Source organism: Anas acuta, chromosome 15 (assembly GCF_963932015.1).
Source record: "Anas acuta chromosome 15, bAnaAcu1.1, whole genome shotgun sequence".
NCBI classification, from domain to species: Eukaryota; Metazoa; Chordata; class Aves; order Anseriformes; family Anatidae; genus Anas; species Anas acuta.
The window spans coordinates 11,986,346-11,999,703 of NC_088993.1; the positions used below are offsets into that span (position 1 = coordinate 11,986,346).

At 45.6% G+C, this 13,358-nt stretch overlaps 1 protein-coding gene and 1 long non-coding RNA gene across 5 annotated transcripts in view; one reads left to right on the forward strand and one right to left on the reverse strand.

The window, feature by feature from the left end:
* LOC137864598 (uncharacterized) overlaps positions 1-4,607 on the reverse strand; it is a 35,817-nt gene extending 31,210 nt beyond the window's left edge. For all 3 annotated transcript variants that reach the window (XR_011101565.1, XR_011101566.1, XR_011101564.1), the window contains exon 1: positions 3,191-4,607. This is a non-coding gene — a long non-coding RNA (uncharacterized lncRNA). The remainder of the gene's footprint in view (positions 1-3,190) is intronic.
* A 274-nt stretch (positions 4,608-4,881) lies between these two features.
* FAM20C (FAM20C golgi associated secretory pathway kinase) overlaps positions 4,882-13,358 on the forward strand; it is a 58,540-nt gene continuing 50,063 nt past the window's right edge. The window contains exons 1-3 of one of the 2 annotated variants that reach the window (XM_068698819.1): positions 4,882-5,454; positions 5,771-6,523; positions 8,317-8,489. In XM_068698819.1, the coding sequence (XP_068554920.1) occupies positions 6,009-6,523; positions 8,317-8,489 (688 nt within the window). In that variant the 5' untranslated portion in view covers positions 4,882-5,454; positions 5,771-6,008. The remainder of the gene's footprint in view (positions 5,455-5,770; positions 6,524-8,316; positions 8,490-13,358) is intronic. The other variant, XM_068698821.1, reaches the window with a different exon arrangement.

Sequence of the window (13,358 nt, forward strand, 5' to 3'; positions counted from 1 at the left end):
CAGAGGGAAAGCAGAAAGAGCACCCTAGGCAGTGTCACCGCAGGGACCAGATGAGGCATGGGATGCCATTGGGGCTCCCAGCATCAGAGATAGAGGTTTTCAGAAAGCAAAACCCATTTTTTCCATTAGATGGAACAATAAAAATATGTTGATAGAAAATGTGCAATCAGGCCTGACTTCCAGTTTGCCCTGCTGCATTCAGGTTTTACATCAGAGGGCTGTAAACAGTCATAATAGAAAATTATAGCTGGGTATGTTTACTCACCCAAAACCACGCTTCATTTATTTACCTGAATACATTATCACATACACTGACCATTGTCGCTGCTCAGCGAGGCAAGCAGACAAAATGGGGAAAATAAACTTCTGCACAGATTTCAGCAACAGAAAAGCTATTAATTCATGCACAAAACAATGAAGTGCCAGGATATATAACAACTGCTCCTGAATTCTTGATTGTATTGTTAAATAAAAGCAAAGGCAGAACATGCAAAAATGCATTAAGTGCTAATTTATATCAGATAAAAAAAACTTGTTAGATCCAAAGCCATCTTGGCTTGTGATTATTCTAATTTAATGTCAAATTTCCAATAACATTCAAATACCCTCAAGAAAATGAAGGGTATTTGAATTCAATAACCAAAAAGTTGATTGTGAGAGACTTGATTTTATTGAAATTTTTAAAATGAGTTGCATACAATAACTTATTAATGTCGTAATATTCCATTAAGAAGTTATTTCGTTGTTTACATAACACTAGCAATTATAGGAGCAATGCTGGCCCAACACACAACACAGCAGAAACAAGAAGCTGTTGGCCACATAATAGAATTTCATACAATAGCATAGAGTTTAGATAAAGAGAAATATTTACATTTTTCTTACTGAGCCTAGGACCTTAGAAAGTAAAACAATGAACTTCTGAAACTCTCCAAATCAGGCATTATTAGAAAGGCCCTATGTCTCTACACAGATCAGTTCTGTGGATAAAAACTTATTTGAAGAAAAGGTTCAACACCAGTCAGCAGTTACCAAAATCAGCTTTTTCCCTATCAACTCCAAGTCTTAAAAGCAAATGTTTGAAGTCAAGGGAGGTAATGCATTCAAGTGTTGCGCTTATGCTGGAAGCGAAGGGGCCAAAGCATCAAGGTGCAGATAGGGCTGAAGTCCAGCTGGCTGGACACAAAACCTTGTTTCTTCCCACGCAGCAGGGGAAGGGAGCCATTCCTTGCTAGGGGTAGGTCATGTATCCCCAGACCCCAGCACAAAAGCCCCCCTGCCCACACTTGCTCAGAGTAAGCAAAGGGATGGTTCTGGGAAGCCGCACCAGCCCTGGTAGCCCTCAGTCCTGTTCCTTGAGCCTGTCTGTCCTAGCTCTGCCTGCTCCTTATCTTGTACCTGATGTCCAATTTCCAGGCTTTCCTGACTTGTGGCCCAGCTTCTGACTTCACTCATGCCTCACCCTTTGGCTTCATGCACCCACAATCTGTGGCTTCTTGGCCATTAGCCACCTTGGCCCTCCCAGCCCAGCAGATATTCAGACACCCAGCTCCAGCCCAAACACCAAGTCCCCTGCCAGCCCTGTGTGACCACCAACAGGAAAACAAGCTTCAGACTCATTTACTTGGTGCTCCCAAGTAGTAGATTACAGAGGCAAGAGCCCCTTTACTCAGGCCCAAGTTGAATTATCTCCAGAACAAGAGCAGGGCTTGCTCACTACCTATTCATGGGAAAGATCAGTAAAAAAAGAAGGAAGCTGGTGTCCTCATTGCATTGAGGGATGTGCTAAGGATGGATCCCACACAGGAGAGGAGAAATTTAGATGTACCTTGGCTTCATTCCCTTGTCTCACCAACCAGCACAGCTTAAAGGCAGAGAGGGAATGTAGTATTGTGCTGATGCTGATCATTAACAGCCTCCAGGAAGAAGGATGAAAGGCTCAGGAGATACAGCAGTGGGAATTACACATTGCCCCTTCCTTTAGGGAAAAGCCACAAGTTCACTCTCTGTGTTTGCCTTAGATGCCCATGCATCTTTACATATTGATACGGTCATCTGTGAAGCAAGACATTTGCAGATATCGAAGTCAAGAAACAAAGAATTATCTGATGTTATTTTCCTTTAAAGATTGTTGTATTGCATTGAGCAAGAGGACAAAAGAAAAATCTGATTCAGGTAACAGCATCTGTTCATCCCTGCTGGGAAAGGCTGAAGCCTGAAAGACACTGTGCAACTTAGGGAAAAATACCCAGGCTGTCATGGGGAACAACTCCACACAAGAGGCAGCCCAAGTTAACCAACTTGTAGGATATTGACCAGTACTTTGAGGAAGCCAGGAAGGCCAGAAACAGAGGTGAAGGACATCTCTTATAGCAATTAGCTGTATCCTACAGAGCCATAGGTCCACTGAAGATCCTGAAAGGAGAGATCTCCAGCCAGTGATGCCTTTTTTTCAAACACCTTTACTTGACTTTACCCAAAGCTAAGTATGATCTTGCAAAAGAGAGACTTAATCCTCCTGAAGGCCACTCCTAAAGAAGCGCAAAGAGTTAAGAAACTCCTTTATTTGCACCTCTAGGGAACTCTGGTCCACAAAAGTCCAGTTGTAAAGGGAATACAAACAGCTTCCCCTCACCAGGTAGGTCTGTAAGGCTTGAAAGACCCAAGGAACAGAGTCCATGGAACAGCCTTAGCAGGAGTCAGTTCTCAAGTAGGCAAAGTTTAGATGAAACCATACTTGGTTTGGTAACAATGTTCACTAAAGATCATTCTGATGAGAACAAAGTTTCAAGGAATCAGTTGCCTGTTTACTATATTGCTCTTTCATTTCACCTTTTGAAAGCGTCATAACTAATTACATTCAATTTTCTGTATTACACTTCAAAGCTAATCTCACTTTCATTATATAAACCTTACATGCAGAATTATGATGTCTGATGCAATTTGTTGCTGCAAAATACCAGAGGTATTCAAAAAACAAGTATTTTTCAAGTTCATATCTGTTAAGGCCCACCTCCTATCTAATATCATGGCCTTCAGATTTAGTAGGCCAGACACAAAGTTAAAAAAAAAATAATAGTCCTGTAGCTACAGCACATACTCTGCAAACCCTACTGTGGCATGCTAAAGCAGGTAATGTGTTGTATTCTCTAACCTTACAGAGATCCATGAAGAGCTGCGATGAACTCACCCAGATCCTCTCAGAAAAGCTGTAGTAAAGGGACTACAAGTAAACTACACAGAAGCACACGGCCTGCACTTGCCCCCTCCCAGAGGGCTTCCTTTGACTGCTCTCCTCCACCACCCCCATTTCCCAGAGCCCAAACTTTAGCTCCCACCTGCCTTCTTTTGTTTCCTTGGGCTTTACTGCTAATTCAGCCCAGCTGACTTCCCTAAGTGACAGCACCAGAAGCTGTAACCATTGGCAGATTTAAAAAAAATAATAAATAAAAATACTCTTCCGCATGTCGTTAATGTCGCACCCCTATCACATACCATACCCCTTCAGGTAGTGGTGGGTTTCCTGGTATATATTCTTTCCTGAGTGTACCTTGCTAAGAATGCAGAAAAAGATGAAAAGTGTTGCTTCTGGCTCCACACCTAAGTGTCTTGTTGTCACGAAATATGCTTGTACTTAAAGGTCCCAGGGTGACAAAATGGCTTCCGTGGGAATCAAAGGCCTGCATCTGAACCTTGGAACCAAAATGTTCCCCCCAAGATAGCAATAGCTCTTGTTCCCCCATGAAGGCACAGAGAAGTCTACAGGATCGTTGCCCCACCAGATCATTGTTTCTCAGAGTCTTTTTTTCCCTTGGAAAAGCAGTGACTTCACTTGCGTGGAAGCTAGCCATGTGGTAACCCCATGAATGCGTCCCAGTGGACTGCAGGGCACAAGGCTTTGTAGAAGCTCTCAGTGGGGGGACAGTGCTGGATGGAGTCTGGGGCAAAAATACTTTTTGGGGGAAAGCAATATTTTAATGTTGGTTAAACCAGGGCAAAATGGGCCAGCATTTGAGATGATTCTGTGTAAAGGTGGTGGTGGGTGGGCAGAAGCCCATACCTTTCTTCCCTACTGTGTTCCCACTTCATGACCATTTGAACCCTGCTAAGCACCACAAATCCAGGGTGGCCCCCTCCCAAAGGCAAAATCAGCAGCCCTGAGCACCCCTACCTGGTCACCTGAACACCACTGCAGTGACTTGTCCCTTCCTCCAACAGCCATTAACACCTCCCATCAGCCCCAGGGCCACCAGCACCACTAGCCACCTGGCCACGGAGCTGCAGGGGCAGCTAACAGCTGCAGGAAGGCAGATTACCCCTCAGCACACCCTGGGATTATCACAACACGCAGGATATGGGATTAAAAACTAGACTGCTCCTCCGGAGGAAGCGGAGCACAGCTTTCCCTTCTGACCTTGCTACGGCGAGGGGCTGGGTGCGAGGGGGAGCGGGCACCCACCCGCTCTGCAGCCCAGACAATGACAGAGCAGAATTGCTGCTCCCAGCAGCAGACCGTGCTAATACTTTGCAACACTATTAGTGCAGCTTCCCCACTCCGCCACTGCTTGATTATTATATTCTTTTTTTTTTTTTCCTAATTATTTTGCAAACCTTTGTGGAACAGACGCCCTCTCCTTGCCCCAGTTGGAGCTGCAGTAGAATGAAAAGGGGGGTGGGAAGGAGGGAGGAGAGGAGGAGAAAAAAAAAAAAAAACGCTTTTGGTTGAGGTTTTCCTGTTACTATCACTGTAGCGTTTATTTAGCCAATCTCCTAACTATGACGTGAGGAAGGCAGGAATCATGGCTCGCTCATAATATTTAACACACCCACTGAAAGCTGGAGCTGCAGAGCTACTAGTCCAACCAGTCTCCAGAATTCAGTGTAGCTGAAAGAGGTTTTCACTCTGCACCTGCCAAAGATCTCTCCCCCCTCTTCCCTTCTCTCTCCCCCCCCTTTCTCTCTTCCTTTCTCTCTCGCTAAAAGGCAGATCTGTAAGACCCAGCAGAGATCAAAGACGGGACCTCTTTGCTAAAAAGAACCTCTACTGATTTATTAGTTTCTTTTCTCTAATCCTCCCCCCTTTTTTTTTTTTCTGTGCCATATTTAACCTTTATGTTGCAGTTGTGCCATCAGACAGTTTTGCGGCCAAAAAAAAACGACCCAAGCCAAAGCAAAAGCCCAGCTCGGATACAGCAGCCACCCAGACTTGATCTCAGTTGAACATATTAATCTCTCCCAAGCACTGGACGCAATGGATGAAGAAACTGGAACCGCTCTAAGAAAATGATTTTCCAGCCAATGTTCTTAAACAGCCTCACAGAAGAGAGGGAGCGACAGCGAGCGGGAGAGCGCTTCTGCTGCATCACTGGTCAAATTCAAAGGAAGGGAGTCAGCGTTTCCTGCACAGCCAAATATTATGGATGATTTTTTTTCTTCTGTCGCCTTTCCGTACAGGTTTTCTTAATATTATTCTTTCCCCCTCCCTCCCCGTTTTTTTTTTTTTTATTATTATTATTGTTATTATTTAATCTGAGCTAGCGTCAGATGCTGGTTTCTCTTCAAGAACCAGTTTTCCCTATTTGTTGTGATCCCTGTAATAAAAAGAGAGAGAAATCGTGAACAGATGGCTTTATAAATTGCAACGCCGCCGGCTTTGTTTTCCTATTGATTTTAAAGGCTCGGACCGGTGCACTTTTTTTTTTTTTATTATTATTATTATCTTTTTTTTTTCCTTTTTTTTTTTTTTTTTTTTTCCTCCCCCCCTCCTAAGTTCTTGATGCTCCTGAGACATGAGGACCTATTGTTTTTAGCCTGTGCGTTCCGCGGCGCCTATGGAGGTAACTTTACGGACTTGATCGCTCGCCGCCCGACCCGAAGGGAGAAAACCGAAGCGGCCCCGGGGGGGTTGCAGCGAGCCCCACGCCCGCCCGGCCTTTTTCCGCGAGAGACCCCGGCAGCCTCCCCTCCCTCCCCCTTCCCCGGCTAATTCCAGAGCCTCATCCCCGGCCATGAAAATGCTCCTGGTCCGCAAATTCCGCCTGCTGATCCTCATGGTGTTCCTCGTCGCCTGCACCATGCACATCATGATCGACCTGCTGCCGCGCCTGGAGCGCCGGGGGGCCGAGGGCCGCCCCGCTTGCTCCTGCCCGCCGCCCGCCGCCGCCGCCGCCCCGCCGCCCCGCGCCGCCCCGCGTTGGCCCAGCAAGCACACGCTGCGGATCCTGCAGGACTTCAGCGCCGAGCCGGCCTCCAACCTCTCCTCCCAGTCGCGGGAGGCGGCGGAGAAAGCGGCGGACGGCGGGGGGCCGGCGGCGGCGGCGAGGCCGAGGCGCCTCATAGCTCCCGGGGCGCCGCGCCCGCCGCCCCCCGGCTCCTCCACCGCCGCCGCCGCCGCCCCGTTGGCCGCCCTCTTCCAGCACCCGCTCTACCGCGCCGCCCTGCCCCCGCTGGCCGACGGCGACCTCCTCTTCAATGTCAACAGCGACATCAGGTTCAACCCGCGGGCGGCCGAGCAGCCCGAGTGGTGAGTAACGGGGCGGGGGGCCCGGCCCCGGGTGCCCCCCCCACCCGGGAGGGGAGGCTTGGGGTCGGTGTGGGAATGGGGCGCTGGGTCCCCGCTTTGGGGTTTGTAGGGTTGGTCCTCGGCCCGCAGTGCTCGGAGGTTGGGGTGATGGTGGTTCGGAAGAGGAGGAGGGTGAGGGGGGGCAGCCGGGTGTCGCCGGTGGGAGAGGGGGAAGAGAATCGTAGATGGGGTTGGCCGGTTGTTTTCCTCCGAAAAATGCAACAAAATGCGGGATATAACACATGAGAACAAGAAGGCTGGAGTGCTGGGACCACAGGGTCCCCGTGCCCCTATATGCTGTCTCCGGCTGTAGCCTGAGGCAGATGCTGCTGGAAAAACAGCGTAAAAATGGGGTCAGGCTCTCGGTGATCCTCCTGCTCCAGCACCTTCCCAGGCTCTGCTCAGAGGAGCAGGGACTGAGCAATGAGGCCAGGCAGCATCATATTAACTTTTCTCAAAAGCAAGGTCTGGTATCACAAAGGCATCCACCCTAGCAGGTATTTCTGCCTTCAGGATCTGATCTGTGCCACATTTTTCATCCTCAATTAATTCGCAGTGTCCCGGCACCTCTGCTGCTCTCCGGCCTTCAAAGCACTGACTTGCCTCTGTGAATCATTTGCCCTGTTGGCTTGTAAGGAACGCTGCAAAATTTCAATGACTGAAAAATCAAAAGGCTTGTCTAATACAACAGCACCCTCTTCCAAACACACCGACATTGTAATGTTTAAACAGCTGCATTGTACCATACAAAAGCTCTGTAAAGCCGCAGAGCAGCCAGCATGATCTAAATCCTCAAAAAGGGAGGATAAATATTTCTGATTTCTGTCCCGTATGCATGTGAATGGTCCAGGCCCCTTCTGCTTTATAATCCAAAGTGACTGTGAAGTGAAATACCTGAAGAAGTTCTAGTTACTCTGAGAAAAAAAAAAAAGGAAATAAAAGTCACAAAAGTATGAACATCTGGAGATGACTAAAACCACAGAGGACCTCTGGATGGAAGATATGTGACTGTGTCAAATAGGTGAAGAGCAAAAATATCCCTGACCTCCACAATGCAGCTGCCTTTTGTGCCTTTTTTTCCTTGGCTGCAGCGAAAGTTCACAGAACTAACATGAAATGTAGGAGTTAAAAGTCGGCCTAACCATCCTTTTCTGTAATAATATCTTACTCCTAAGGAAGGGGCATAACCACCCAGAGTTTTTCTTTAGTGACTGGTTCAGAGTGATCTGTTTTCTTCTCATTCTCTGTGTTTAAAAAAGAAGAAGGAGAGAGAGAGTGGGAACATTTGGTACAACAGGTCAAGTTCCTGCTGTACTGTCAGCTTCCAGACCCAGCTTCCTGTTAAATAAAAGTTCAGGGTGATGCTTTCCTTTGGGTCAAACTTGTAAAAGATGTTTGTACATAATGCAATGTAAATACAATATAAACCTTGCAGCCCCATGTTTCGGCTATATAAGGGCCTCTGCTAGCGCTCAGTGATGTCGCTCCGAATTTTCCTCTTGACTTTTGGGCATTAAATCAGGCGTGAGGAGCAGAGGTGAAGATCCGGCCACCCTGGCCCTGGGTGGGAGTGGGCTCCTGGCGTGCAGCGGGCACAGGGACAGGCTGGGATCTTCTCCTACCTCGTAGAGCTCTGCGCTTCCAAGCTGTCACCTCCTGAAGCTTTATTTCTTGATGCCAGTTGCAAACTGTAACATTATTTCTTACACCTCATTTATGTTTTTTCCTTTTTTGTTGTTTGTTTTTGGTGGTAGGCAAAATGAAGATAATGAAGAATTTTTGCCAACTGGAGAAACCTCCATAGACTCCTACCCAAACTGGTTAAAATTCCACATTGGCATTAATCGGTACGAGTTGTATTCCAGACATAATCCTGCAATTGAGGCTTTACTACAAGACTTGGTCTCCCAAAAGATAACCAGTGTTGGTATGTTTGGACATATATTGTTTTTTTGATTATTTGCTTGTTGTTCAGGATCTCATTGCTGTTTGAATATTAATGAATATTTTGTATGGCTTTTCTCTGGTGTGCCTACAACATTGCTTCCTGACTTCTGCGTTCATTTTCCTTGTTAAACATAAAGAGATATTGCCAGCTCTGTATTACCTGAATAATTGAAAAGTCTGCCAGCGAGGCAAACCTCATTCATTTCAGACGTCTTTTAGTTATCAGGCCAAGAGTGCCCTATTTAAAAAAAAAAAAAGGGGATAATGAAAAAAAGGATGGCCAAAAGGAGACAGCATCCTAGCAGCACTAGATCTGCATTATTAGCTGATCATTATTTAAAAGGCTGTGTCTGGAGGAAGGAGGGAGGCAGCTGACCTGCAGCCCTGCAGCGATGGCTGCGGGAGCATCCGGCGCCGCGGGGCTCTGCGGCTCAGCGGAGCTGCAGCCTCCCTGGGCATGGCTCAGCTCTGTTCTGCTTGTAAATCCACAGCAGGGATATGCCTGTGTCAACCTTTGGCTCCGGTTAAACAAGGTGACAGAGTTTGTTTTTTTCTCCAGGGCTGTTTAATGACAGTGTGTGTCTCTTCGAATTTAGCTGCGTAGCTGCGCAGGGAGCCAAAAAAAAAACAACCCACAGCCCTGAACGAAAGCCCTGGGATGCTAAACAAACACACACCCCGTGGTTTTGTAGAGGTAGAGAGCTGCAGCATAGCCAGCAGTTTTCACCGGTCACAGAGAAAATGGAGTTACTTGTGCTGACCACAAAGTTGCTAAGTCCGTTTCAGAGGGATGAAATAGCAGGAGCTCTGTAAAACTGCTGATTGTACATTGCCACCACGGGATGAGGTCACCAGGTCTTTAACCCTGCAAGGCAAAATTTCCCCTGGCTTCAGCAGGAAATGGTCCCTGCAAGAATAGCACCGAGCAGGCCAAAGGTTTACATTTTCCATCATGTGAATCTCAGCAACTCCTGGGCAGGAAAAAGGGAGCTCCTTAGTCGTCAAGAGTGGGCTGATCTGGATGGAGTAGGTGGGAAAGGTGGAATGTCATGGGAAAGCTTTGCCCTGTGAATCGAGCTGCTGCTTGGCTGTGCTCAGCTCTGAGCTCTGCCAGGCTTCGTATAAAACAGTTTGTGGTGCCCGGCTGCCATTCCCCATCTTGGATGGAAGGGGCCAGTGGACACCTGGGCTCATGAAAGAGGACAAACACAGGCTCATTTATTAACGTGTGCTGAGTTCTCTGTTCCTACAGCTCTGGATTGAAATGATTAATTAGGGAGCACAGGTGTGACAATCGAGCCATGTATTTTCCCATCCCTGGCTCAGACGTGCCACTGCAGGTAGCAGCACACTGCCCGAGCTCCTGCAGTCTGCGCAGCGAGGGCATGGGACAGACCTGGCCCGTCTGATTTTCCCTTGACGCACCTAATGGTTCCTGGAGTGTTAGTGACCCGTGTAAATGGGGACTGAGCCAGCTTTTCCCAGCAGGCGTGTTAGCATTGCACTTAGAGCATGTCCATTGAGAGAAAGGAGGAAGAGACACAGGCTTTGCCCTTCCCTGCCCACTGCAGAGTGCAGCAGAGCCCTGGGGCACCAGTGACCAGCCTGTCCCCAGGTCCTTGCGGAGGTGATGCTCAACCAGACCATCTTTTGGCTCAGCTATTAAGGTGTACACAACATGCATGGGCTGTAGCGGTGTTTCAGACTGCACGTCTGCTAGGTGTATCAATCTCATTTTACCTCTTGTACACTTTGGAGCTGAGCGGTATCGGCTGTGCAGGAGGAGAGCAGCATTTGCAGCAAACTCAGCAGCACTGGGGCCATGAGGTCTGTCCCTTCTGCAGAGCTGTGAGCAGTTAAGGTTGAAGTAGGGACGTACAAGCTGGTAGGAGAAGGGAGATGGGAATGAGAAATAATAAGTTAGTACTTGTTTTTTTTCTAGATCTAAGCTTCTGGGCATGTTGCTTAACCCTTCTATGCTTCAGTTAACCTGGCATCAAAATTGTTGTAATAAGAAATAGGAGTGAAATCCTGACCGCAGTGACGTCAGTGAACTTTTGTTCATTGACTTCCCTGGGGCCATGATTTCACCTAATGTGTCATATAGATGTGTTGTGAGGTTTTCATTAATTATGATTTTGATAGAGCTTTGAGATCAACAGGGGGAAAGGGCCACAGGCCTGCAGAGGAAGACTGATGATTGTTAACAATCATTTCCTACGGGATTGTCTCTTTGCTAGTATTTCAACAATTTAGGGCCTCTTATGCCTCTAGCACAAAAACACAGAGCTGTGGTTTCTAGCAGTGATTCAGTATTATTTCCATAAGCTAAAATATGAAGTACCTTAGCTATAGGTATCAGTCACTGTGAGAAATGTCAGGGAATGATTCCTGGACAGAAAACCCAGTATAAAATTAAGTAGATGGAGGTGGAAGGGGACTTTTGCTTATGTAAAGATGTCAGGATCTGAATTTAGCTGGTAGCATCCACAGCCTGACTGTGGGATTTCAGGGGCTTTCAGTCAGGTTGCAAAACAAGAAAGAGCATCTTGTTAATACACTTTTTTGTTTGTTTGTTTTAAAATACACAGTGCAGCATCTTTTCCTTCATGTTGCAAATTCTTTGTGTGTTTAAAAATATATGTTTTTAAATAACATCTGCCATTTTTCAGCTTTACTGCAGAGCCACAGCAGGGATTCGAAAGCATGCAAGCTGATTAATAAAGAGTAATATATTTGACCAAAGAACATTTATAGGACTTTTACAGTCTTTTGCATATTCCTGCATATTTTCCAGTTTGTCTGGTTGTTATTTTTTTCTTTCCTGCAGGGTTGTTTTTTATTGTTTTGCTTTCTGTGCTTTTTTTTTTTTTTTTTTTTTTTTAGGATAGCTGCAAATATTCTAGGTTAGAAGTACAAAATAAATAGGAATCTTCATAACACTAAATCTTCAGGCTTCTTTTTGCAAGCAGGACAATTAAATATACAGGCTTACATGTATTACATGAAACAGAATATTGCTTTGTCCAGTCTTTTCCCACTGTTCAGATTTGCTGTGGCTCTAATAGAATTAGGTGATTTGCTGTGCAGGTTTTTGATACCTTCAGTAATTAGATCCAAACTGCAGCTAAACAGCTTTCTTAGCCACGTCGTAATTTCTCTGCTCTGCTTGCATTATTTATGGGGGAGAGTGGTGACCAGACTGATCCTACACCATCTATCAGAACAGCTCACACGACTCTGTAATGTGCAGTGTTGTTTTAAAATGAAAACGGTGACAGAAGCAATTCCCAAGAGCAGGGAGCACCAAGGTGACATTTTCTTGATGTTGAAGTTTAAATGGAACAAATCCATGGATGGGAAGGAGTATCACATTCAGCTCCCACAGTGACACCTAGAGCTGGCCTTGGAAAGGACAGGGTTACTGAGAGCTTTTAAGCTGAGGATGTGTTCTGTGCCCTGCATCAATATAAGTATTTCCTATTCATTTTGTGCAGCATAAAGGGATAGCTCTTAATTTGATTTAATTCAGTGAAAATTTCCTCCTGCCATAAATAGGAGCCTAGAGAGAATTGTTTTCCATTGAGCACTGAAACAGTTTTCAGAAGAAGCACATGCACAGGCAACTGCACATTTTGTTTGCCTTTCATAACTGTTTATTGCATGCATAAATAACCATAGTTATCTGTTTTCTTGCATATTTACAAAATGTCTGTGCATAATTGTGGCAGCACTGTCAGCAATTTACCAATGAATATGGCATGGTGCATTGTAGAGACAGTGGAGTCTTCATCTCTCTTGTATTTCTGTCCAGAAGCGCTGTGCTGTCGGACTGCGGTTGAGCAGAACAGGCTTTTGTGTTCGCTGGGCTTAGTTAGTTGGGTTTTATTTTTTGATTCTTTAAATTCTCTGGCTGGAAAGGTTTGGAAACATTACCTGACTGAGTTCATTTATGAGCCTGCAATGCCTTCAGTTTGTACAGACAGTAATTAGAAAGCAAGCACACAAGATTACTCATGCAGTGAAGAAATGCTGCAATTAAGTAAGGTGGACTCTGCTTCAAGTCAGGAAAAAAAAAAAAGACAAGACACTAAATATTGAACCTAAATTCCGGTACTAAAGGAAATTATAAAAATCTCATCCAAAGGAAAGAAAAAATAGTGCTGCTGAGAACGTTTGAAAAACATAATGAATTGTAGCACCATTGATTTACTGTATAAGGAAACAGTGAATCTGCCAAGAGTCAACAGATTGATTAAATGTACAGTTCCAGATGAAAGGAGGGGACTTAAAATGTACAACAAGGTCTTTGAATGGTTTTGCGGATCTCTTCCCTTCCAGAAGTCTATACTATCTTGACTAAAGGAAGAAAGGTCTTTAAAAACAAGTTAGCAGAATTGGCTGAGCCAGAACAAATTAAGAGATGATGAGAGTTTGAATTTATTTTGAAATCTGTTCTTTACCGCTTGTATGGGGCCATGTCTCTAGCCTGGGGCAGAGTATTGCTTGTTAAAGCCAATCAACATGTTTATGCTAGATTTAAGCTTGGTCTATAAATAGGAATCCAAAATGAATCTGAACTTTTGTTTCAGACATTTGTGCATCCCAGGCTTTGACTGGACCTCACTGCTCAGGCATTAGCATTGCATAAATAAATACATTTTCAAATGTTTGTTGGACTCTGGCCAAAAAAAAAAAGGTTCAAAGGTCCCATTGGGACTTTTTCTCTCCATCAGAAGAGCATACACTCTAGAGATGAGAGTACTACAGCAAAATTGAGGAGCTGGAAAGCCAGATCAATTCCAATTCCAAGTCCTTCTGAGTCAAATCACTTTGGGCAGCATTGGGT